The sequence below is a fragment of the Mauremys mutica genome, chromosome 8 (genome assembly GCF_020497125.1).
Source record: "Mauremys mutica isolate MM-2020 ecotype Southern chromosome 8, ASM2049712v1, whole genome shotgun sequence".
Taxonomy (NCBI): Eukaryota; Metazoa; Chordata; order Testudines; family Geoemydidae; genus Mauremys; species Mauremys mutica.
In genome coordinates, this window is record NC_059079.1 from 104454010 (window position 1) to 104476797 (window position 22788).

General features: G+C 51.7%; 1 protein-coding gene across 2 annotated transcripts in view; it reads right to left on the reverse strand.

Moving 5' to 3' along the window:
• CAMK2A (calcium/calmodulin dependent protein kinase II alpha) overlaps positions 1–22788 on the reverse strand; it is a 69282-nt gene that overhangs the window by 1506 nt on the left and 44988 nt on the right. Inside the window, exons 7-16 of one of the 2 annotated variants that reach the window (XM_045026835.1) lie at positions 21473–21575; positions 19805–19888; positions 18678–18772; positions 17627–17749; positions 15771–15854; positions 13786–13828; positions 9639–9679; positions 4058–4090; positions 2926–2974; positions 955–1030 (exon numbers count right to left, since the gene is read on the reverse strand). In XM_045026835.1, the coding sequence (XP_044882770.1) occupies positions 955–1030; positions 2926–2974; positions 4058–4090; positions 9639–9679; positions 13786–13828; positions 15771–15854; positions 17627–17749; positions 18678–18772; positions 19805–19888; positions 21473–21575 (731 nt within the window). The remainder of the gene's footprint in view (positions 1–954; positions 1031–2925; positions 2975–4057; positions 4091–9638; positions 9680–13785; positions 13829–15770; positions 15855–17626; positions 17750–18677; positions 18773–19804; positions 19889–21472; positions 21576–22788) is intronic. The other variant, XM_045026834.1, reaches the window with a different exon arrangement.

Sequence of the window (22788 nt, forward strand, 5' to 3'; positions counted from 1 at the left end):
GATGGGCCCAAGTCAGATCCGTTTACCCAAATCCCCCTGAGCTGTGAAGGGTTCAGATAAAGGGGGCCAAATCTGACTTCTGAATTTGCAGAACAACAAGGTTTTGCAACACCCAAAGCACTTGTACTGAAGCTGCTAGGTGGCCCCTCCATCTGGACCCGAGCTCCCTTAATGAGGTATAGAAGGACTTAGCTGAAAAGTCGTGTGCTCTGAGCTAATCCCAGGAATTCAGGGAGAGGATTACGGTGCTCCATCACCACGTGGAACTGGGTCTTTGTGATACACTACGTAAGCTTTTGCAGAGCTAGAATAGGCTTCTGACCTCTTTTCTGAGCTAAAATAAAACCCGAATAAAAACCTAACCTGCTCCATACCAATAAACCCCGGCTCTTGGTCTCTGAGACAGGAACTGAAATCTGGGTGAGCTCAGCAGTATCTCTTAAATAGGCTTGGGACACAGGAGTTTGTAGGCGGGAATGTCTTAGAGTAGTACTTGGTCAGCTAGTAGAAACTTGCTCTGTTTCAAAGTACCACAAGGCAATTCCAAGAAATACTGTGTGGAAATAACATTCCTCCCTCCATCATAAATCACAATTACAATTATTCATCCTTCAGCAATCCATAAAATGCACCCACCCATTATAATGAGGGGAGAGTGGCATGGTCCAGTGGTTTGGTTTGAGTGTATGGGACTGGGAGATCAGATCTCCTGAATTCCAGGCCCAGCTCTGACACTGACCCTCTGGAGTCCTGAACTAGTCACTTACTTTTTGTGGGTCTCACCATCTTAGCAACCCGTCATTTCCCACTGGATGGCCACACAAACCAACCTACTCCTTTTTCACAGCCGAGAGCACCTGGCAGTGGTGTAGCTAACTGAGCCCCACTTAGCTAGCGGAGCCAAACTTCCCCTCTCCCCGTTATACAGTCAGAACCCACCCCAGATCCACTCACGTGTAGGACTCAAAGTCTCCGTTGCTTATTGCTTCGATCAGTTGCTCTGTTACTTTAATAATTTCTTGTTTTCGTACTGTTGGTTTTAAAAAAAACAAAAGCACAAATGTTGAGGTCCCCATGAGAAAAAAGGCATCCCCATTCACCCATTCACTTGAGAAAACTTGTCCGGGGAGTGGGGCCCAGAGGATGGAAAGTGGGGATTCCTGCCTGGATGGATGGGAGCAGGAAAGGGCCTGGGAACGATGAGATAGAAAAGTTCTAACCATAGCAGGTGAGGAAGTTCCTTCAGAACCAGGGACACTTACAGGAATTATTTATGTTCAACTCTTTTAACAAAACTAATGTGTTTTGTAAATCCTGTGTTTTGTAAAATCTGTGGTATAAAATGGTGGCATGGAGTCTTGAGTGACCTCATCTGGCCAGTAAATCTCCATCAGTTTAACCATCTCTAAGCAAGTGAACTTTGCTTGACTCTCCCAAGACTTTTTATCGTTCTCACTAGTCGGAATGCTGTGCTGCATACTCCTAGCCAAACACGAGGGTGGCTGGACCCAGCTAACAGGTCCCTCATCTGGTGGCTGGGTGTCCATCCTGCTTGTGATCACAGCTGAGGCTTAAGTTGGGATCATCCTAGTCTGTGGGTGACACTTCTACCACGCGAGCCAAAAAACACCTCTTGCCTCTGCCCAAGGTAGGAGGAGGTGCACTAAACTAGCCTTGCCTGGAGAGGAGGGTTCTCCTTGCATGTCTCAGAAGGAATTTCTGACCTCGGAATCCCACCTGCCTCCATTCCACTGCCCACAGTAAACGCCAGGAGAAAACCAGCAAATGTAACTCTCAGAGAGGGCCAGGCTGATGTTTCGCATCTTCACACCTGTTCCCAGCTGGATCTGGGTTAAGCCTAACCCTGCTTGGGATGAGTCCAGTGATACTCGCTGGCACTTTTGAAGGAGCCTGTCAGAACTACCCCCGGTGTTTATTAATGAAGTCCAAGACAGATGCAGACCAGAGGTCTGTGTGACTCACAACGTAGAGTTAATTTTTTATTACGCCAAAGGGGGAAGAGAGAGAGAGAAGGTCATTAATAAAAATGAATATCTAGCTCTGGGCCTTTCTTGCATGCTTGGCCTGAAGTGTTTCCACCCTTTGAAATGTTAATTTCCATCCCCTGTCTCTTGGGAGTTGTTCCCTGTGAGGACAAATTTTCAATTAACTTTAATGTCAGGCCAGAGTCCACATCACTTGCTGTTGGGTTCACTTCATTGGGGAGACTTTACAAATTAGCACTGAAAAATTATTCCCCAGGCTATTCTTGGCAAGCTGGCCCTGACAGGCAGGAGGGAGGTATTTCCTCCCTAGGCTCTTCCCAAAGGCTGATTAACTTTTCAGACTGTCTCCAGCGGCAGTGTCAGAAGGGACAGGCATGAAAAAGAGCGAAGCAGGGAGGACGGCACTTCCAGAGTGGGGCAAGGGTTTGCTGAGCTCAAGCACTTGCAAAGACTGGGAAGATCCCTGGGGAAGTGCCGGGATGGATTCTGGCAGGGTCAGACTAATGCAAGGGCTAATTGTATATCTCCGCATAAAGAACGGCATGTTGCCGTGATGTTCTGGAGTAAAACACCGTGCATTAGAGAGGGATCAAAACCGAGGCCAGTCGTCTGCCTCTCCTACAGTGACCCCGTGGGCGTGCAGATAAAACGGGCCAAATTGCTCCCTAGTGTAAGCCCAGTATGTTCACAGAGACTTGGGCATCCTAGTAATAACAACACCTAACTCTGATCTAGTGCTTTTCATCTTGAAGCACTTTCAGTATCACTATCCCCATATCACAGATCGGAAAACTGAGGCATGAGGCACAAATGAGTTTATACTGTATGGACAGTAACTATGTCTGACTTGGGAGGGTCCAGTGACAAGGGTAGGATCCCTGCACCTCTCTCCCTGACGCCTGGAGGCCACTCACTGTACCTTTGGTGTCTTCATCTTCAATGGTGGTGTTAGTGCTCTCCGAAGACTCCTGAGCAAAGAACAGAAAGGAGAGAGGAAAAGTAAGACCCACTCTACGCTGTTTGTTAGAAGGCTCCTGTGCACTCAGCAATCCGTCACCCAGGTTCTACCCAACTCTGCAAACGGACTGAAACCAGGTAAAACAGCAGCTGACCGAGCCAGCCATCAACCACCACTCTAGCTTAGTAACTGCAGTGCCCTCCCTGACTTTCAAACCTTGTAGCCAAAGAGAATGGGGCCGGTGTCTGTAGGAGTGGACATGCCTTTCCTGCAACCATCTACAGTGACATACACAGGGCGGATCTGGGGGAGGGCGGGTGTCAAAGGTTCCTAGGACTGCAGCCGGAAAGGGCAGGAAGGGGCTGTGCAGGGGTGAAAGACATCATGTTGACTGTACAACAGGAAAAGAAATGTACAAATTAACAAAGAGAGGTAACTGCGATGAGAGAGCGAGGGGACTGTGCAGGAGTGAGAGAGAGAGACCACAGTGACTGCATAATAGGGAGAGAAATGGACAATAAAACAGAGAGGGCTTCCGAGACCCACACGGACTGCCAAAGGCTGAGACAAACAGCCTAGCGAGACACAGATTTGCACGGAGAGGCGCCAGGGCCACTGAACCCATCCACTCTCCAAATTTCCCAGGAAAGCTGACTCTGCTAGCTGAGCTAGAGGAACTGCTCCACAGCTCATCCCAGCCAAGGCGTGTTTATGTATTACCCATAATCCACGGGAGTGGGCTGGCAAGGGCTGCCGTTGCTGGTATGACTCCCGTGATCGTACAGTTCCAGCAGAGCCAAGTAAGGTGTTTTTTCAAGGCTCTTTGGACCGATGCAGCCTGCAGACAGGAGGACTGGGAGAAATGTGCGATAACCTGCCAGCAGGAAGCAAAACTGGCTTCCCGTTGGCCTGGGGCACCACCAACCCTGTTAAAGGGATCTGGGGGTGATACTGCTTTGAAAATGTTCCCTCCAACCCTAGTGTCCCCTGTTCCCTACCCCCTGTGTCAAAGGTAAGCTCCAAGAACGGGGTAGGCTGGCACACGTTGAGAGGCCCAGCATTAGCAGCATGGAGGAAGACGAAGGACACTCACCATTAACTGAACGCTGGAACTGGACTTTCTTTTCTGGAAAAACAAGGAGAAGAGATGGGACAGGGAGAGACACAGAGTGAGAAAGGCAGAGAGCAGCACATGGGAGACAGCAGCTCCTGAGCCACCCTTCACAGTCCTTTTGCAGAGGGGAATTTGGGGGTAAATTTGGCACTCCAAGTGAGAAACCGATGCCACTAGCTAAGGAGAAACACAGTGCAGCCAATGCTATGCGAGCTCCCTAACACAGCTCCGCCAATGCCTCTCAGCCCTGATCTGCCGCAACACCTCCTAGTCCAATTCTGGATCCATGCACAGCTCTGCCTATGCAATTCAGTCCTCGCCTTGCTATTCCAAAACTGAGCCTCTCCGAGCAATGACAGCCCATCATGCCAAATTGTGCAGTGGTTTTGCAGTGTGGACAAACATCCACTAGGAACTAGCATGAGACCACCAAACTCATTCTACTTGTGACTATACAAGAATCAGAAACCAGGTGAGATGCTAATATTCTAATCCTCTTCACCAACTAAATTTCCTTCTACCCTGATCCTGCATGTGAGCAAGTGGTGGTTATAAATAATGGAATTGCTCAGTTGCAGGTCCTCTGTGGAGTAATTTTTACATCCAGGAGTGTGCTACAGAGCGCTTCTTGAACAAACCAAGTCAAGGTGTCCTGGGTATAATTCCAGCACCTCGGCTATCTCCTTAGAACACAGCTGAGCTCCTCGAAAGAGAAGACCCTATGTATATACTGTTACTACCCAAGAATGCTCTGGACTCCTTGGATAAAAAGACCCCTTGAACAGATTCCTGCCTATTACCCCAAAATACTGCTGGGCACCCCCTGCAGATTCTTGGCTTATGCGCCCAGCTTCTTTTCACTGTCTGTTGGTTCTTCAAAGGGATGGGCAAGATGACCTACCGCCTTTTCTCTATCTCTAACTTCTAGGATGTACAGCAGGGTTATCAATTCTCTAAGAACACATTCCACTTTGACTTCCACGATGCTAGGAGGTGGTGGTGAAGATGGCAGGAACTGGAAATTCCCACAACAGTAAAGGCCAATGCAAAACACATCAGATTTGGGAGCTGCCAGGCCAAGATAACAGGCTTGGTGCCGGCACATTGAATTAGGCATAGACATACCTCCCACTGCCAACGGGGCAGTGGGCAAAAGCTATGCATGTCCCTTATGAGATAAAACTCAGTGTCCCATCACGATGTGCTCTGTTACAAAGAGCCATCCGAATCCACTAATGCTCATTACCACTAGTTCCTCCCTTTGCATCCTAAATGAGTGCAGCCATTTCATGAGGTTCCATCCTACATTAGCACAGCTACCACCACCCTGTTGGCATCACGGGATGTCCTAAATTAGTCTCCCAGCACAAATATACATCCTCAAACATGACGTATGGCTAGATGGTGGCAACCGCTGTATTTAGGGTGAAACCTGATGAGAAAGCCTAGTGACAGCTACCTTGATTCAAGACATAGAAAGATGCCAGGAGGGTCAAGAGCTTTCACTAATTCAGCATGGGAGACGAGGCAGTCAAGAAATTTCAGACGGAACATGATGCAACACAAAGCAGTGACCGCATTAATTTAGGACGTACAGTAACAGGATGCAACATGGGGCAGTGACTTCATTAATTTAGGACGTAACAGGATGGGACATGGGGCAGTGATTGCATTCATTTACAATGTAACAGGATGTGACACCACACAGGGCAGTGAATGTATTGTATCCTCCAGGAAAAGGAGGACCAAAATGGCCTCCGTGCATTGTGGGTAGGGAAATTCTGGCCGTGTGAAAACTGTTTCAAGGGAAAAGAACCTCTGGGGGTTGCAGGTTTCCAAACCCACAGGGCTCCACTGCTGGATGTCTGCACTAGCAGGACAGAGGGTAGCAGAAGTGGGAGGAATCCTGCTTCCCAACTATTTGCAAGATAACGTGATGGCTGCATTAACTCAGGGATGGGACAGTAACTCAGGAACGGTGGATCTGCTGCCTGGGACCAGTGTGCTGTCATGGGACGGTGAACCCAATGGGTTCCCCAAATGAGGACACAACCCGTCCAGCATCATACCAGACCACGTGGCCTGAGTTACAGTGAAGTTCACTGATAAACAGCACTTCCCCTCCCCACTTAGAGGGGGGAAGGGTACTCACACTCCTGTCCCCAAAGAGCTCATGGAGTTTTCAAGACACTGTCCCACTTTTGCAGCTAAGTTAAAACCACAAACCAAAGAAATGAACACATCCAGCATGTGCCCTGATTTCTGCAGTTTGCCCACAGTCTGTCACGCCAGCTTCGCCCCGGGCCATGTCCAGCTGCCAGCCTGAACATTCCACTCCTCTGGGCCCCGGAGGCTGCCGGGATGGAAGCCATGCTCCTGGGAGAGAACGGTGCCTCCGGGCTGGCCAGGGAATGGTGCTGCTGAACGGTCCGTTGGGAAGGAACTACCACCTGTGTTGTTTCGGCAGGTGCTCTTCCTCTGCCCCTCCCACAAAGGTAGCACTTCTCCCCTCTTCCCATCAAGTTGTATCATGGCACGGGGGGCAGGGAGGAGAGGCTTCCAGCCACCTACCCAGGCTGTGCCTCCTTGGTGCCCAGAAAACGCAGTCACGGCAATCCAAAATCATCCAGAACTCAGCCCCAGGTTCACACACTCTCCAGAGCTGGGTGATAACGGGGCCCAGGAGACAAGGTTCAGAACTGAAGGGTACAAACCTACGTGACCGATGGTACTGGAAATCTAAACCCTTCCATCCTGATGGTTCCGAAGATTGTTTTCCTAACAATCTACCCACAGTTACCCTCGTGCTCTGCTGCATCCCCAGGACCGTGTTCACCCTCGTGGCCACCACAAAACCAACACGAGCTTTCTCACCAGCACAGCCACCTTTGTGAAGTGACAGGTCCAGTTCAACACTACCCCTTAGGGATGGCTAAGGCCCTTTGTTTTCAGTGTTTACTGATTTTTACCAAAACAGTCCCAGCTTTTACAAAAGCCATTATTTTGTAATGGTTTTACCACTTTTCACCCACATTGTGGACCACTCAAGTACCTGAAAATACTGATTACGTTAAGCAAATCCAATGCCTTACATTATGCAGATGTGTTTATGTTAATAAAAAGTTAGTCTAAGGGTAAATGTGAGGCTGTCTGTTGAGTAAGGCAATGCAGGGGAAGATACACACAGGCATGTTAATATTTGTATACACTGTTAAGATACAGTTCATGAAATAAACCACAGCATTAAACTGCTTTTACTTTCAATACTCTTACTTTTCTCTATTTGCTGCTTCACATCTGTCCCCCATCCCTCAATATTAACCCCAATATTTACCCAGAAATTGTTAACGTTATTTTTTTTAACCACTTTTCATCTGTTTTCAAATGTTTGTAATAAACACCAATAAATTCCCAGCAAATGTTAAACAACCTAAAACCCGAAGAGGAAGGGCCTTGCCGATGGGCAATCCAACCGAGGAAGGCCGCTATACAGGCTTCCCGGTCCATCGCCCTCTCTTTCCAGAGCTTTAGAAAGCATCTTTCAGTTTGTCTTACCTGTCCCCCAGCCCCTTTCACTGCATCAGCAATGCCTGGGGGGGGGGGATTATTTCCCCTGGTGACCATCATAAGCTGCTGGCAGCTCTGGCAGTGCCAGGGTAGCAGAGGAGAGGCACAGACTGACAGTGAGGTGCCCATGGTACACTCCTGGCTCTCCTGGTCTGGGGCCTTACTGTGTCACATCCCACAAGACTAGTGTGAAGGACGTTAACAGAGAGAGTTCTGACCTAGGGCACCCCTACATGTGTCGTGACATCATGACACAGTGCGGCATCTTCACGTCATGAAGCAGCATCTTCACGGTGCAGCATTACCTCCTGATGGCAGCAGACCAAGACAAAATATTCTTTGGCCTGCAGGTGAATCTCGGTAGTTCGGGGAGAGGCTGGCAGCAGAGGTGAAATGAGCTGAGCTCATATACAGCATTTCTGTGGTTATAAATGCTATTAACATTGCAGGCTTGGCCTCCTCCAACAGCACCGGAGTGGTAGGAAGCAATTCATTGCCAGAGCTCCGTAGCCCATCCAGCAACTGAGTCACGGGGGAAGGAAGGCCGGCCTGATTCTCCGACCCTCCCAGAATCCCGGGGCCCTGCACAGCTCGTAAGTCTGACCCCAGAGAAAGCCCCAGAGAGAAGAGGTCCCCATGGCGTCTGATCCCAAGCCCTGGTGAAATAAGTGGAAAGACTCCCAATGCCTTCAAGAGATTTTGGACCCCCCTCCACCCTCCCACGTGACTGACCATGGTATGGGGAGAGATTGGACCCTCGTGACTGATGGGCCTCTTTGGCTGCCTTACCACAGCCTGTTCTGAACCTGCAGGCTTGGGCATCAGGCAGAGAGGCCTTCCCACAGATCACACGCCCTCCTCTGGGGAGGAAGGATGACGAAGCGTCCCCCACTCCCCCCACACACACACCAGAGGCCATTAGAACAGGTGATTAATGGAGAGAGCTGATTTCCACTGGGCTCTCACCCCAGGAGACTGCCTGGCTCTGAATGTGGGACTGAGCTTGGTAGGTACCACAAGCACATGGGGCCCCGTCGCTCAGCCAGACGTGGCAGAAGAAAGAGACCTGGATGGTCCATACTCTTTTAAAGGTAAAATGAGATTTTTTCCTCATTATTTCTAACTCTTGAATTTGAGGCTGGGGAGGGGGAGGCTCACCCTGCTGCCCCCATCTTCCCCCCGGACCAGTGCCACCCGCTGGGGAAGCGAGGAATGGAATTGGCAGGCTGTGAAACTCTCTGCAGAGAGCCGGCTCATGCTGCTCATTTATTCATTTGAATACAGGCAGCTCCTTCCAGGTTCTTGCGCTCAGCCTCCCTTGGGTGACCGTGAATTTGCATGGGCTCTCCTGCTAACGAGCAGGGGAGACTCTGGAATGCCCCCGCTTTGAATTACTGCCGCTCGCCTGAACCCTCGGCTCTCCCCACCAGGCATAAATTGAAAGCCTGGCTTTCCCCTTCCTCTCTTCCTTTCCTGATCCCTTCTCTCCCCCTCCCATCCATTCCACTCCTCATCCCTCCTGCCCTCACCGGGAGAGAGTGGGGGGCGTGTGGAGAGGGCTGCAGGCAGCTGAGCAGCAGTAAAATCCTCAGGAGGAGGCTAATTTCTGAGTTCTCCTCAAGTCACCTTCCTGCTGGGGTGTTGGAGGAGTGCATTATTCAAGCATGAGCCTGCGCATCCAGTCTCTCTGCTCTCCCATCTGCAAGCTGCCAAGCTTTTCCCTAGAGAGCGTTGCACATTTTACAGTTTTTCCCTTTTGCTCTTGTGGCAGCTCTGCTGAGTGACAGCAGCGATGGCGGGGGAAGGAGGAGGAAGGGCCCTCTGACCTAAGGACAAGGGGATGGTGGCCAAGGAGCCGGGCCAGCAAGGCATGGCTACCAGCTTCACTTTCAAACAGAGGAAGGCCACAGCGGGACCCTCAGCAGAGCCGAATCCACTGCAGCCCCAAGGGGTGGCCCCCGGGGTGCTGTACCGGCCGGGAGGGAGCACTTACCTTCACGCCATCATTCTTCTTGTTGCCTCCACTTTTTCCTCCTGCGGAGACAAGGTAGGAGGTTAGCAGGGCCAGGCAAGGCGCCAAGGCCAACAGAGTGAGGATCAGCAGCATAAGGGAGGATGGAGTCAACAAAAGGGGCGGAGGGGGGGTTCAGGACTCCTTCCGGGTTGCTGCGCTCCAGACCCAGAGCAGAACAGCCCTAGGTGCAGCCTCTCTCCACAGCCCCTTGAGCTGCGAGGTGAACGCCTCAACTCCAGCCCTTCCTTCTGCACAGAGACGGAGGCCCCGGCCACGTCTCTCGACGTCAAGCCAGCTCCGTGGAGGAACCCGAGCAACAGGCCGTGTTGGAAACAGCAGAGGCCTGGGCAGAGGGAGAGGTCTCTGGGCAGTTTTCTTCCTGCCGGGACTCAAGGGTCATGCAGCAGTATGGCCAGTGAAGATCCAGTGTCCCCCACAGCAGAGCATGAGCCTCAGTGCAGCCCCAGGGCTTCCCTTCCTGCCTTTGTCCTGGGGAGCTGAGTATGAAGCTATAAGCAGTGCACCGTGGCACTGCCTGCCTGCCTGCCTGCCTCTCTCGCTAATTTTAGCCCCATGCTGCCGGGGTCATGTGCTACGATTCCCTCGACCTGACAGCTGCAGCCCACATTTTGACGATGATGAAAAGCAGACGGCCTCCCTTGAGCCCACCTATCACCGCAGGCCCCATCCCCCAGGGCCGCTCCGGCGCTCTCCCAGCTCGCTGCCCTTGGCAAACAGATAATGAACTTCCAGCAGCCGCCCGCCCGCCCGCCCGCCCGCCCGCCCGCCCGGTAGGGTCGGATGAGTGTGCTGGGGGGAGGAGACCCCTGTGAATTCCTGGGCAGAATGCGGGAAGGGAAGCGACCGTGGGGTGTAGCTTTGAACAGCCTGGCCTCAGATGCTCAAGGTCAGGCCCTTTGCCCTTAGTAGGGCCTGACAGAATATCCCTGCGGGTGTTTAACTCTTCCAGCCCTGCTACGTACCCCCACAACTGCCGCATGTCAGCAAAACCCTAACCACCCCCACGACAAATGCCTGGGGCTGACCCTCACCGCCAGCCGCTGAACAACCCCAATGCCCCCTGCAGGCCCCAGCGGTCCTCAACCTGACCTCCCTCCCAGCTCACCTCCTGCTCCCTCTTACCCACCCGACAAGCAGCCTGCTCTGACTGTCTGCAGCTACTTCACAAAATCCCTGAGCCAACCATCCTCTGTCCAGCTCCGGAGACTTCCCAGAAGGCCCTGCCGCAGGCAAGCTTAATCACCCTCCATCCTCTTTCAATCCCACCCTAACAGTGCCCTGTCCCAACCTCCACTGTGCCACCTGTTCAGAGAAAACAGATGCCCAGGCCAGAAGGGACCATTGTGATCATCTACTCTGACCTCTGGTACAACCCAGGCCCGAGAACTGCCCCAGAATAGACACTGGCTCCCTCCATCCCTCAGCTGAACACCTCACAGTTCCTCCGCGCTAGACCAGCATCCGGATTCCTCCTCCTCTTCCCCACAAATTCCCCAGCTCTCCTCCCACGTGCACAATCCATTTGGCGCCTGCACACCCTCCATCCTCCCTGCCTCTCCCCACCCAGAGGAACTGGCATCCAGCTAAGCCCCTTCCAGGCTTGAGACATTCTGGCCCCGATTCACCCTTTGCCCTGCATCTTGTGTCAGCATTTACACCAGTGCAGAGTGTAAATTGGACGGGCAGCATTTTGCACTGGTGCAAACAACTGTGCAAGGCGTAGGGAGCTGGGGACTCGCCCTCAGGGAGGAGGTGTTGCAAGCAGCTGGGGCAGGGGCACATTTTGTTAGGACTTTAAAAAAGAAAGTTAAAATTCCCCCTGGCCACTCCCAGCAGCTGCTGAGGCTGGGGGTCAGCATTATGCCCCGGGGCTTTCATAGCCCACATCATGTTCATACAATTGGGGGGAGGGATAGCTCAGTGGTTTGAGCATTGGCCTGCTAAACCCAGGGTTGTGAGTTTAATCATTGAGTGGTCCATTTAGGGGTCTGGGAATTGGTCCTGCTTTAAGTAGGGGGTTGGACTAGATCACCTCCTGAGGTCCCTTCCAACCCTGATATTCTATGACTTGCTGGTTCACAGGCCTTCAAAAAAACAGATTAGTTCCAGGTATGTTTTCAGGGTCTTCCCAGAATACAGGTGATTGGTGAGAGCTAATCTGCAATGCTATTTAGATTGTCAAAACTTTTGGGTAGGAACTGTGTCTTCAAATTGCCTGTAAAGCCCCAAGCATGCTTTGGGTGCTATGTAGCTAAAAAATGATCAAACAAGAACAATAATAGGTCAGAAAACTGTTTCTGATACCTACCCACCCATTAGCAATTTTCCAAAGTTACGTGTCTTTTCACCCGACAATACTGCTAATAAATCAGCTACAATGTCCTCCACACTGTCTGAGATGCAAAATGAAGAGGTCCCTTGCTCAGAAGAGCTTACAGTCTAGCACCGAGATGTGGTCACCTGCTTTACCGTCACCGATATGTTGTTTTTCTAACAGAGATCTTTTTTTGCTTCATATTGAATGAGTGTGGAACAAACCTGGTCAAAACACACCTGTGGCCACAACAAATCTCACTGACCCCTTTTCTAGGCTGGGTGGGCCCCTGAGGTCAGAGATTCACCCCTCTCTGGAGGACACAGCCAGGTCAGGCCTGCAGCCCTGCACATTAAGTACCAGTGCCCTCCTCTGCCTTTTCCACTAGGGCTATGGGCAGGTTGCAACAGGGAGCTGCAGGGCACGTGTTGGAGAGGGGATGCTTTCAATGCCAGTTTGAGGGTCGAGGTTCAGACTCGTTGTGAGACATCTCGTTTGGTACCACACTTAAGAATCATCTGGGAATTCATGATTCCTTTATGTGAGTTCCCATCTGGAGGCTACACCCCGCCCCCTCTCCAACTCCCTTCTTGGCTGCCTGTGCATGCGAGCTGTGTGAGAACACCTGGGAGGAAGGGAAGGAGGTGGAGCCTTTGGGCACAGACCAGACTTCCCAATAGCTTTAACCCTTCTTGAAGCTCTGACCACAGGACTCTCCTCTAGAGAGGGAGAGAAGAAAATGCAGAAAAAGAAAGGAGGGAAACAGAGAGAGACTCCAGCCTCCGGGGGCTGCTGCGGTCTAGTTCTGACCGTACCTGGACGGCTTCCAAAGGGCCTGACCACAAGGCAATTTTTCCCTGACTCTCTAACACCTTCCCCCACACAGAGAGATCTTTTCACTTAGGGCTGGACTCCAAGACCAGTCGTGCAGGGAAAACAGCCTAACAACTCGCCTGCCATGATGGGTATAGTGGTGTTCTCCCCCTCTTTCAGGGCCAGCCATTGGCCCCCGAGGCCCTTGGGATTGCAGTTCCCGTCACAGAGGCCCCTCGATGGAAGGAGAACTTACTGGGGGCACTTTACATGATTAGGCTCCATGTCTTTGTATTGATGTTTGCAGAGAGGCCCACATGACTTGGGCCACACCTGCCTCTCATTAGTCACAACCTAGACAGAGGCTGAACCCAGGACTCTTCCCGAAAGGCTTTTTCTCTTTCCTTTTGCCCAGAGATGATGGGAGAGCTCTCCTTGGGGCCCATCCTGGCATGGTTATTACAGTGACGGGAGCTTTCCCCTCTGGACTGGGTCTGAGCACCAGCCACTCGCCCCAGAGCTGTGAAAAGAGAGGCTGCACCTTCTCCGCCCCAGCACCTCCCCGGGATGTGAACACGGCTGCACGTTCACTGCTAGTAGGCAAATGCATATAAAGCCCTTCAGGACCAAATCTCCAGGAACCGCGATTTCCCAAGCCATCGATTCTACCCCCTCTTGGGCCATACAGGTCTCCCCCTTCCCTTCTCCAGGTCGCCTTCCCCGCTGCCAGCCTGGTGGTGCATCCCAGAATGACCTCCATTACGAACTCCTAGCATGCGTGGTCAGCCCCCACGGGGATGTGCATGGTGTAAATGCAGCGGGGACGGTCTAAGCCAGTCTTTCCCAGTAAGGCTTCTGGGTTTGGCTGGCTTTTGTGGGTACAACTCAGCTCTCACCTAGCACCCGACACCCGGTGTATACAAGAAACGCAAAGCAACCGAGTAAAGAGCGTGAGGTGCCTGCCAAGACAACACCTACCAGAGAAGTTCCGGGTTGCCAGCATCGTAGTGAGAATAGCTCCCTGAAATACACAAAAGGCAGAAAGGAAAGAAAGGAAAGAGAGATGACTGAGCTCAGAGTCAGGCCCATCTGTTTGTCCTTCTATTCCAAGGTATCCGGTGGAAAACAGAACCAGCTGGAGCTGGTGGGAGGTTGCACAGGGGCATGAACGTAGTCCAGAGATGATATTAACAGACACAGAAAACAGTTTGTAGAAACAGGTCCTGGGTAGGGGCCCTACAGTCCGAGTCTCTGGGTGGTAATGGGAGGGACGGGATGATTTACAACCTTCTTGTGAAGGCTATCTAGATCTCTCCCCTGGGCCTTTTTATGTGCCATGCAGTGGCATCATTTCTCTGGCCTGTGTTCCAAAGGCACCGGGACCAGAGCAGCAGAGAGATTTCTATTGGGAGTTTCTGGGAAGTTTCCTTATCTTGAGATTCCTCTGAGAAATTCCCTCCACATCACCTGCCCTTCTGAGATTCTGCCAGAGCGAAAACGGCCAAAACGCCAGGACTCTGCTCACTCCAGTAACACACACTTTTACTTCTCAATGAGAAGCTTATTCTCCTGTACTTGCCTCCCTAACCACAGTCCCAGGGTTTCCACTGCAGACTGCTAAACTGCCTCTACCCGTGAGATTAAAAGGAGTATCAGACATGCAGGGCCGTACTCTGATTTCAGTTTAGTCTGTGTAAATTGTAACAAGTGGAATTACTCCAGATTGAAATAGAGGTCAGAATCAGGTCCAATGCTATTAAAGTAACTTCTTATACTAATTACAGCTGCGGAGGAAATATCCACCAAAACTAAACTTTGACCAAAAACAGAAAAAAAAAGTACTGCAAAAATGTTCCCCAGAAATGTTTTCCATTTTCCAGTTGACTCTACTAACTAGTCAGGTGGCATATCAGGAGATTGGAGTCATTGGTTACAGTAACGGATTACTACTTAGAAGTGTAGACCTGAACTAATCTGATTACTTGCTAAAATGAACAATAAACATAGATTATTGCCAGTTTCTTTCCTTGCCAACCTTGTTACCAGTCTGGAGCCACCTGCTTTGTGCTGCAAACCCAACAGCCCTCCCAGGCTAATGAAGGGCAGGGCTAGATCACTGCTTAGATTGGAGACCGCCATGAAACAGACTCCAGGCTTGACAAAGCCCTGGCTGGGTTGATTTAGTTGGGGATTGGTCCTGCTTTGAGCAGGGGGTTGGACTAGATGACCTCCTGAGGTCTCTTCCAACCCTAGTCTTCTACACTGCTGGAAGTGGTTGGTGTTAATGACTTAGCATTCGGCACTCTGCTTCACAAGCCAGTACGGAATGAATACGCAGCATGGTGCTAGGGGGAACTGTGTTACTAGAGGTGTGGCCTTTTTGGATGAGATGGAAAATCAAAGTTCTGACTCCTTCTGATCCTTCAAGATCCAATACCACTTGTTAATACATTGTTAATTGGATACAACAGTCCTTCTTCCCCTCCGGCTCTAACCTGCTGTGGTGGTAGCCTGCCGTGCACCATTAAAAGGGCTGCCCCCTCGTGGCAGATGTAGACACCCAGGAGCACTGTTTAGCTTTGGCATCCCTGTGGTTGAAAGGTGCTTTATAGATGTCTATCATCGTTCCTTACCTGGGGGAAAATACGGATTTCCCAACTTGCTTGCAACACACTCAACAGATGACTTCCTCAAAATAACTTGCAACCCTGGTCAGATTCAGCAGGTGGGGCAGGCGAACCACCTCCTCTTTTACATCCTTTTGTGCCTGGTTTCTAATGTTCAGCCCCTCAGCTCAGCCTCTCCTTTCCCTGGCCATTCTGGCTCCCTGAAATCCAAACTCACAGGATAACCTGGACTCCCACCCGGTGACACATCTTCTGTTCAGGAAAACAAACTCATCAGGCATTTCCCAGCTGGTTCCCAAAGGTACCCGGGCGGCAGGGATGGGCCCTGCGAATTACCTTTAGCTTTCTTCTGGCGTTGAACTTCTTCAGGCAGTCCACTGTCTCTTGTCTGTGCATGCATGACGCCACAGTGGAGCGGTGCTGGAAGAGAGAAGGAGAGCCTGCTCAGCAGTGGAGGGAAGGAGAGAGGGGAGAAACCTGGAGACCCGAGGACCTGGGGAAGTGCACACATGTATACACACACACACACACACACACACACACACTGTTGCTCTCCCGTGCACACACGCATGCACTCTGGCTCTCCTGGCTGAGGCATACGGCCATTGTTGTATGCAGCTGCGTGGGCCTCTCTGGGAGCAGCAGATAAAACTTTAATGGGTAGCGTGAGTTATCCACCCTCTTTGTTCATTTGTTCCTCGTTCTGCTGTGCAGTGGGCTGTAAATTAGCTTGCAGAGAGCTTAGCTATGCCCTGGGCTGACTGATTTGTCTGGATGATTAACACTGCAGTTCCTTGCTGTGGAGGGATGTGATGAGGGGTTTCAGGCATGGATTATGCTTGGCAGTGAAGCTAAGTTTGGGGACGATTTTTCACTTTGGTCGTTGATTAGACTTTTATGGGATGAAAGGTGTGTCGGTGAGTCTCAGGCTTTGGTACAATCTCTGCCATGGAAAGGAGCTCTGTTACTGGCCCCTGCCTAGGTGACTCTCCTATTTCTAAGGCCTGGTCTACACTGCACAGTTAGGTTGATGTAAGGCAGCTTACGCTGACATAATTAGATCAGCGTACACATTACAGCCTTGTCCCGCTGATGTAAGTGCCCTGCTACACTGACATAACAACTCCACCTCCATGAGAGGCGCAGGGCATGTGTCGGTGTAGTTAGGGCAAGGTAGTGTCTGTGTAGACACTGTGTTACTTACATCGGCTGCTGGCTGCCTTCTCAGTTTCAGGTTCCATGCTGGAGCTGTGAGATTGAGAAGAAAGCCGGGCAGCTACTGCCTGGCTGCCCCCACTCCCGGCAGGGACAGGGGAGGTGAGAAGCCCAAGCAGCTGCCCCCGGCTCCCGGCTGGGAGGTGAGAAGCCGAGAGACTGGGGGGCAGCTGGGCTCCCAGCGAGGAGCTGCAGAGAGCTGAGCACCCTGGCTCTCAGCCCGCCACACTACTCCTCTTCAGTCGGTGGAAGCACTCCTGGGGAGGACGCACACCTCTCACAGAAGGAGGGTAGTGTGGACATCAGCCACCAGTGGCTGTACGTTGAGCTAACTTACGTCTGTGTGTAGACGTGCCCTAACTGTTGTTACAGCCCACGCAATAGGGCCCTGTAGCTGGGAAGTAAAGGGGCACATTGCAGATCTGAGGTGAAGCATTAAAGATCCAGAAGGCACTAGAGAAAGAGTATTTTTGCCATGTGAAGACAATATTATGACGGTCAGAAACCTAGCTGTAAACAGAAGACAGCAGAAGAGAGTGCAGGGCGTGCTGGGGCTTGATTTACACCAGAGGCTGCAGCTGCGGGGAGGAAGAGGAGCAGCAGCAGGAGGAGGAGGAGGAAGGCATGGCACAGCCAGCAGCAATGGCAGAGCAGAGCTCAGAGAGGACCTCTATGATCCAAGCTCTCAGGGAGTGAGTTTGACACAGCCCCCCTCAGAGAGAGAAGTATCAGAATAGTGACACCTGGGAGGAGGACTTCATTACACATCAGATAGACAGGCCACACACAAGGCGATGCCTATTCAAAATGAGGTGTCCCATCATTTGCATAAAACCTCCCGATTTCTGGACCTTCATCCTTAACAGAGATGTTCCCACCTCACAGAACAGGCCACATCTCCCAGCTGCATGCTAAGCTGCCCGTCCTTCCAGTGTCGGCTAGCGCCCTGAGTAGCCCACCCTGTATGCCATGCTTACCGATATCCATGGATGCTTCAGAGCCTCTGCTGCCGTGATACGCTTGGATGGGTTGATCGTTAACATCTTGTTGATGAGGTCTTTTGCTTCAGGAGTGACGGTATCCCACTCGGGTGAAGGGAACTGCAAAGGCAAAGGGGCCGGACGTGAGAGTGCTAACAGCAGTGACGTATGGGGCATTTCTGCTGCTGCCCAGCCCACCCAGATCAAGTTTGGCTCATTCCCGCACAGTCCTCTTCCAAGAGAACGAGCCTCTTCTCATGCTGGGAGGATGTGGTGGGTTTTGGCCAAAGGGAGCATGAATGGTTAATTCTGCCAGCTCAGGGAGTGAGATGCCTGGAATAGTGGACACAGGGTGACCAGATGCCCCAGTTTTATAGGGACAGTCCCAATTTTAGTGTCTTTTTCTTATATAGGCTCCTATTTCCCCCCACCCTCTGTCCCAATTTTTCAAACTTGCTGTCTGGTCGCTCTAAGTGGACAGTAGGGGAAAGTCTATTCTCTGCTGGAGAGGATCAGACCCACTGTTGTTTCCCCCACTATCTTGTCCCCCCTGTAGCCTGGAGTAGCAGCTTACAAAGAGAATATCAACTCTCCTGGGAATTCTCCTTTGGCTCGGGGGGGACGGGACGCCTGAGGCAGGACAGACTCCAAGCTTGAAGCTGATGAGCCCAGCATCAGCAGGCAGCTAGCGTGTTCATACTGTCCCCAACAGACACTTCGGGAGCAGCAACAGCTCCGAGAGAGACTCCAGAGGAAGAGCTGTCCAAGCTGCCCTACAGCAACCGTAGCCTTTTGGTGTTGTACTGTTTCCCCAGAGAAACCCAAACCGCACACCTTCCTCCACCAGGCCTTGAAATGGCTGCGTTTGTGATTGGTGGATGTGGTCTTCCCCACTGCCACTCACAAGCACAGAAGGAATGGCCAGTTCAAGCCAGCAGCTGGTCTCAGCTACTGGTCCTATGACTTGGAGGCAAGATGGGTGCCGGAGAGAGGAGAAGAAGAATGTGTGAGAGACGAGTTGGGAGGGGAGAAAAACAGAGCGACTTACATCATAGGCCCCGGCTTTGATCTGCTGGTAGAGTCGGTGTTGATCCTCATCCCAAAAGGGAGGATACCCAACCAATAGAATATAGAGGATGACTCCTGGACAAGAGAGGGATAGGTGCATATTATTATAAACCTCTGTCAAGTGGAGGTGGGAGAGAGTTTAGATCACTGACTTAGGAGATCTGTATGGGCCCAAGTTCTGTGTTGGTCTAAATCAGGGGAAAGAAGTTAGAGGTGAGGGTAGATTTTTATTAAGTAGGGCTCACTTGCCTACCCAGTTTCAGGCTGACATTCACGTACACACAGCCATGATGCCGGTGCATGCAAATGACAGGTTAGATGCCATGCATGTGTGCAGCTCTCTGATCTGTGCACACAGTCACAGCAACTGTGCACACAAATGTAGGCACACATTGTGCATGGGCCTCCTTGAAAACAGTTTGGCCTTAAGAGAAATCCGTTTCAGTCTGCACCCTGCGACATTCTGGAAGCCCATACGGAGAGCAGTGCCTCCCCACGTGCCTGAGCTGTGAAATCAATTTGAAGGTGAAGCTTTTAATTAACTGGGTCACTGGTGCATTGTGTTCCAGATACGTGAGGCACACTGGGTTTGGCCTCACATGCAACTGGCACGTCCCAGGGAAAGCGCTGGCATTTCACAAAGTGCTGGTATTTTGGAGAAAACTGCCATCCCAGCAGCATTTTCAGAGTTGGCCTGCACGGAAAGGAGTTGCTTCTGGAGAGCACCCTACTCCTGAGCAGTGGTGTCTCTCGTGACATGGGTGGAATGGAAAGCCAATGTCACATGTTGTTAACACAGGGCCCCTCTAGCATCACTGGTGGTTTAACATTCAGAAGAACATCGCTGTTCAAGACTTAAATTAAGCACACAGTGATGCCGTCAGGCGCTAGGAGCGATGCACCTGGGCAGGAAGCTGTGGCTCGCAGAATGGCAGAGGCACAGCCCTTGTGATATAGGCCGCCCTCGCGCCCGCAGCTTCAGAACAAGCATGCTGATATGCTGGTGGGTGTGGCACAGAATGCAGGAAATGAGAAGCTTGGCTGCTTCTTCCTTCTCCCAAATGTATCTGTCCTGCTTTCCTGTTTGCTGACCTCAGTCTGACTTACCACACGCCCAGAGGTCCACAGCTTTGCCATAGGGATCCTTCCGGAGCACTTCTGGAGAAAGGTACCCTGGTGTGCCTGCGAAACCTAACGAACCAAACATAGGCGCCGACTTCCTCAGTCCCCAGGGGGTGCTCGAGCCCCACTCCATCCCTTCCCCCAAACCTCCACCCCCGCCCCGACTCCATCCCTTCCCCCCACCCCCAACCTGCCTCTTCCCGCCCCCACCCTGCCCCACCACTTCCCATCCTGTTCCACCCCCTGTTCCACCCTCTTCCTGCCCCCACTCCTCCCCCTTACCCCCAGCGCCTCCTGCACGTCGCTGAACGGCTGATCTGCAGCGGGCAGGCGGCGCTGGCGGGGAGGGGCAGGTGCAGATCTGCGGGGCTGCTGATGGGTGCTGACCACCCACTGTTTTTTTCCCGGGGGTGCTCCAGCCCCGGAGCACCCATGGAGTCGGCGCCTATGGAACCAAACCCAGACAACACCCAATAACATCAGCACTCGCCAGAAGTACTGAGCTCCCAAGAGCCGACTGCGAGACAAACGTGTCACTTGTGCCTTATGCCACAATTAGTCCATTGAGAACGGCCGTAACGGAGATAATTGGCCATCCAGAGGGCCCACGCTCGCATGATCTGATTACAGGTCCTCAGAGTTCAGTGCCTGTTCATTCGGGGCTGTGAGTGCACTGGGTCCGATTCTGCTCTAAGGTATATGGGTGTCAATCCAATGATTTAACTGCATTGGCGTGGGCGCAGTTACTCCAGATTGACACTGGTGTAACTGAGAAACCCATCTGTCCTGTGGTTAGGAAGTCCTGGCCTATTAGCAGCTAATCAGATGGGTTAAGGAAGGATCAGAAAATGAGTCATGCGAGGCACAGAGCCAGCCTACTGAACCGGGTGCTGGCACAGCATTAGGAAAGAAGTCTTGGGTTTGCATCCTACACCTGCCTTCTCCCTTTGTATTCATCTCGACATTGGCAGGTTTGCGTACGAAGATGTATACGACACCCTCTCCTGGTGAACGGGTAACCCACCCCTATTACTGAGGCCTCATTGGGTTTCAAGCATTGTCCGGAAGACCAGTTTTACAGTCCCCATTGTCCTGGGAGATGGCAGTGCACAGGGACTGCAGCAGTGCAGTGAAGGGGCACTCGGGGACTTCAACATGGTATAAGCCAATGGTGGACTGGGAGCACAGCGGAGGGGACACTGGCTGTGTATCCATCATGGAGTCATCAAACCCTTATAGTATCTCCATGACTCACATTCTAGCTTTGCGCATCCCTTCATTGGATCCCCATTCAGTTACTTGGCTTATATCTTGCCTGGGCACCTCTGGGACCCCCCAATGGAAACAAATGGGTTCTCCCAAGTGCACCGTAGGGTGGTTTCAGCCTTGACGGCTGCCAAAATGCTGCTTTGCAAGGGACTAGTCAAGATTCCACACCCTTCCCCATCCCTGCTGACCCTTAGGAGCTCAGTGGAAATTTTTTAACCCTTTGGTTAGATTCAGGGATAAATATTCAAGGTACCCGCGCTGCTTGTGACATTAATAAAACATTCCCGGACAGTGGGGAGGGAGGGGAGCTGTTAGCCACACATATAGAAACGGGAAATGCAGATCAATTCCTCCTCAATCCCCCGCCCGACCATTTCCACTCACCAAACCAAGCCTGCTGATCCGCTTCCACCTCAATGGCTAGGCCGAAGTCTGCCAGCTTGACTGCAGCTCCCTTCAGTTTGGATGCCAGCAGCAGGTTCTCTGGCTACAGGAGGAAGCGAGGGATAGAGAGCAAAAGAAAAAAACACCCTCCCGATACTGTATTCAGACAACGTGGGCACCAGCAGGACTCCTTTCCTAGGGCTCTCTGACTGGCCATGTGAATGGCTAAGGCCAGCAGAACTCCCAGTCCGGATTCTGGGTAGGGGACCGTCCCCCATCAGACGCCGGCTGGGAGACATTTAACTGAGAAGCCCAGGGGGTTACTCTGTTATACCTAGACTGCCCTAGACACACTGAGATTCCCTTAGAACTATAAAAGCAGCAAAGAATCCTGTGGCACCTTATAGACTAACAAACGTTTTGCAGCATGAGCTTTCGTGGGTGAATACCCACTTCGTCTTGCATCTGACGAAGTGGGTATTCACCCACGAAAGCTCATGCTGCAAAACGTCTGTTAGTCTATAAGGTGCCACAGGATTCTTTGCTGCTTTTACAGAACCAGACTAACATGGCTACCCCTCTGATACCTTAGAACTATTCCACCCTGCTCTGTGACACAGAAGGGAGCAGAACTGGAGGAGCTGGAAGAAGGTGTAAGATAGAATAAGTGGGTGGCTGGCCACAATTACTTTCTGTCAGCCTCCTGTTAGTTGCTTTTCCTGCTACAATCCTCTCTTCCAGCCCCTGGGCCTGTGAGTTACGGGTACACTAGCTTGCATTGCCTTACACTGACTCAGTGGGCCAAATTCAGGGGTCATGTGTGCACGGGGAGGTTACGTTACCCAATGGTAAGTGGATGTGAGTCTAAGGGAGTCTGAGGTAGTGGAACATTCAAGTCTGCATGGCTGAAAGGAGGAGTAACCTAGACTAGCTTAGGCTCCCTCGGACTCCTTGCTGAATCTGGCCCCTGGCTTCTTCAGGGAAGGGAAAACAATTGTATGTGTTACAGATCCGAGGTTCCCTCACGGACAGCTCGCCCTGATCTCTTTTCCTCACGTAGAAACAAAAGGTGTCATGGCCAGGAAAGCCCTCAGTGCTTATGTCTTTATTAATAGGCTGCTGTTCAGGCTCCATCACTCCCTACATTAGGGCTGATGAAGACACATGAATCCGGTTTCCACCTCTGCTGAGGCGCCCGACTCCGGGCTCCCATTCAGTGGCAATGTTATTACATCTATTAGAGAGAGTGATAGTCTAGTTCTGCTCTTTCAACTGCATTAGCCGGCCTGGAACCAGGGCAGCTGGCTCAATAATCC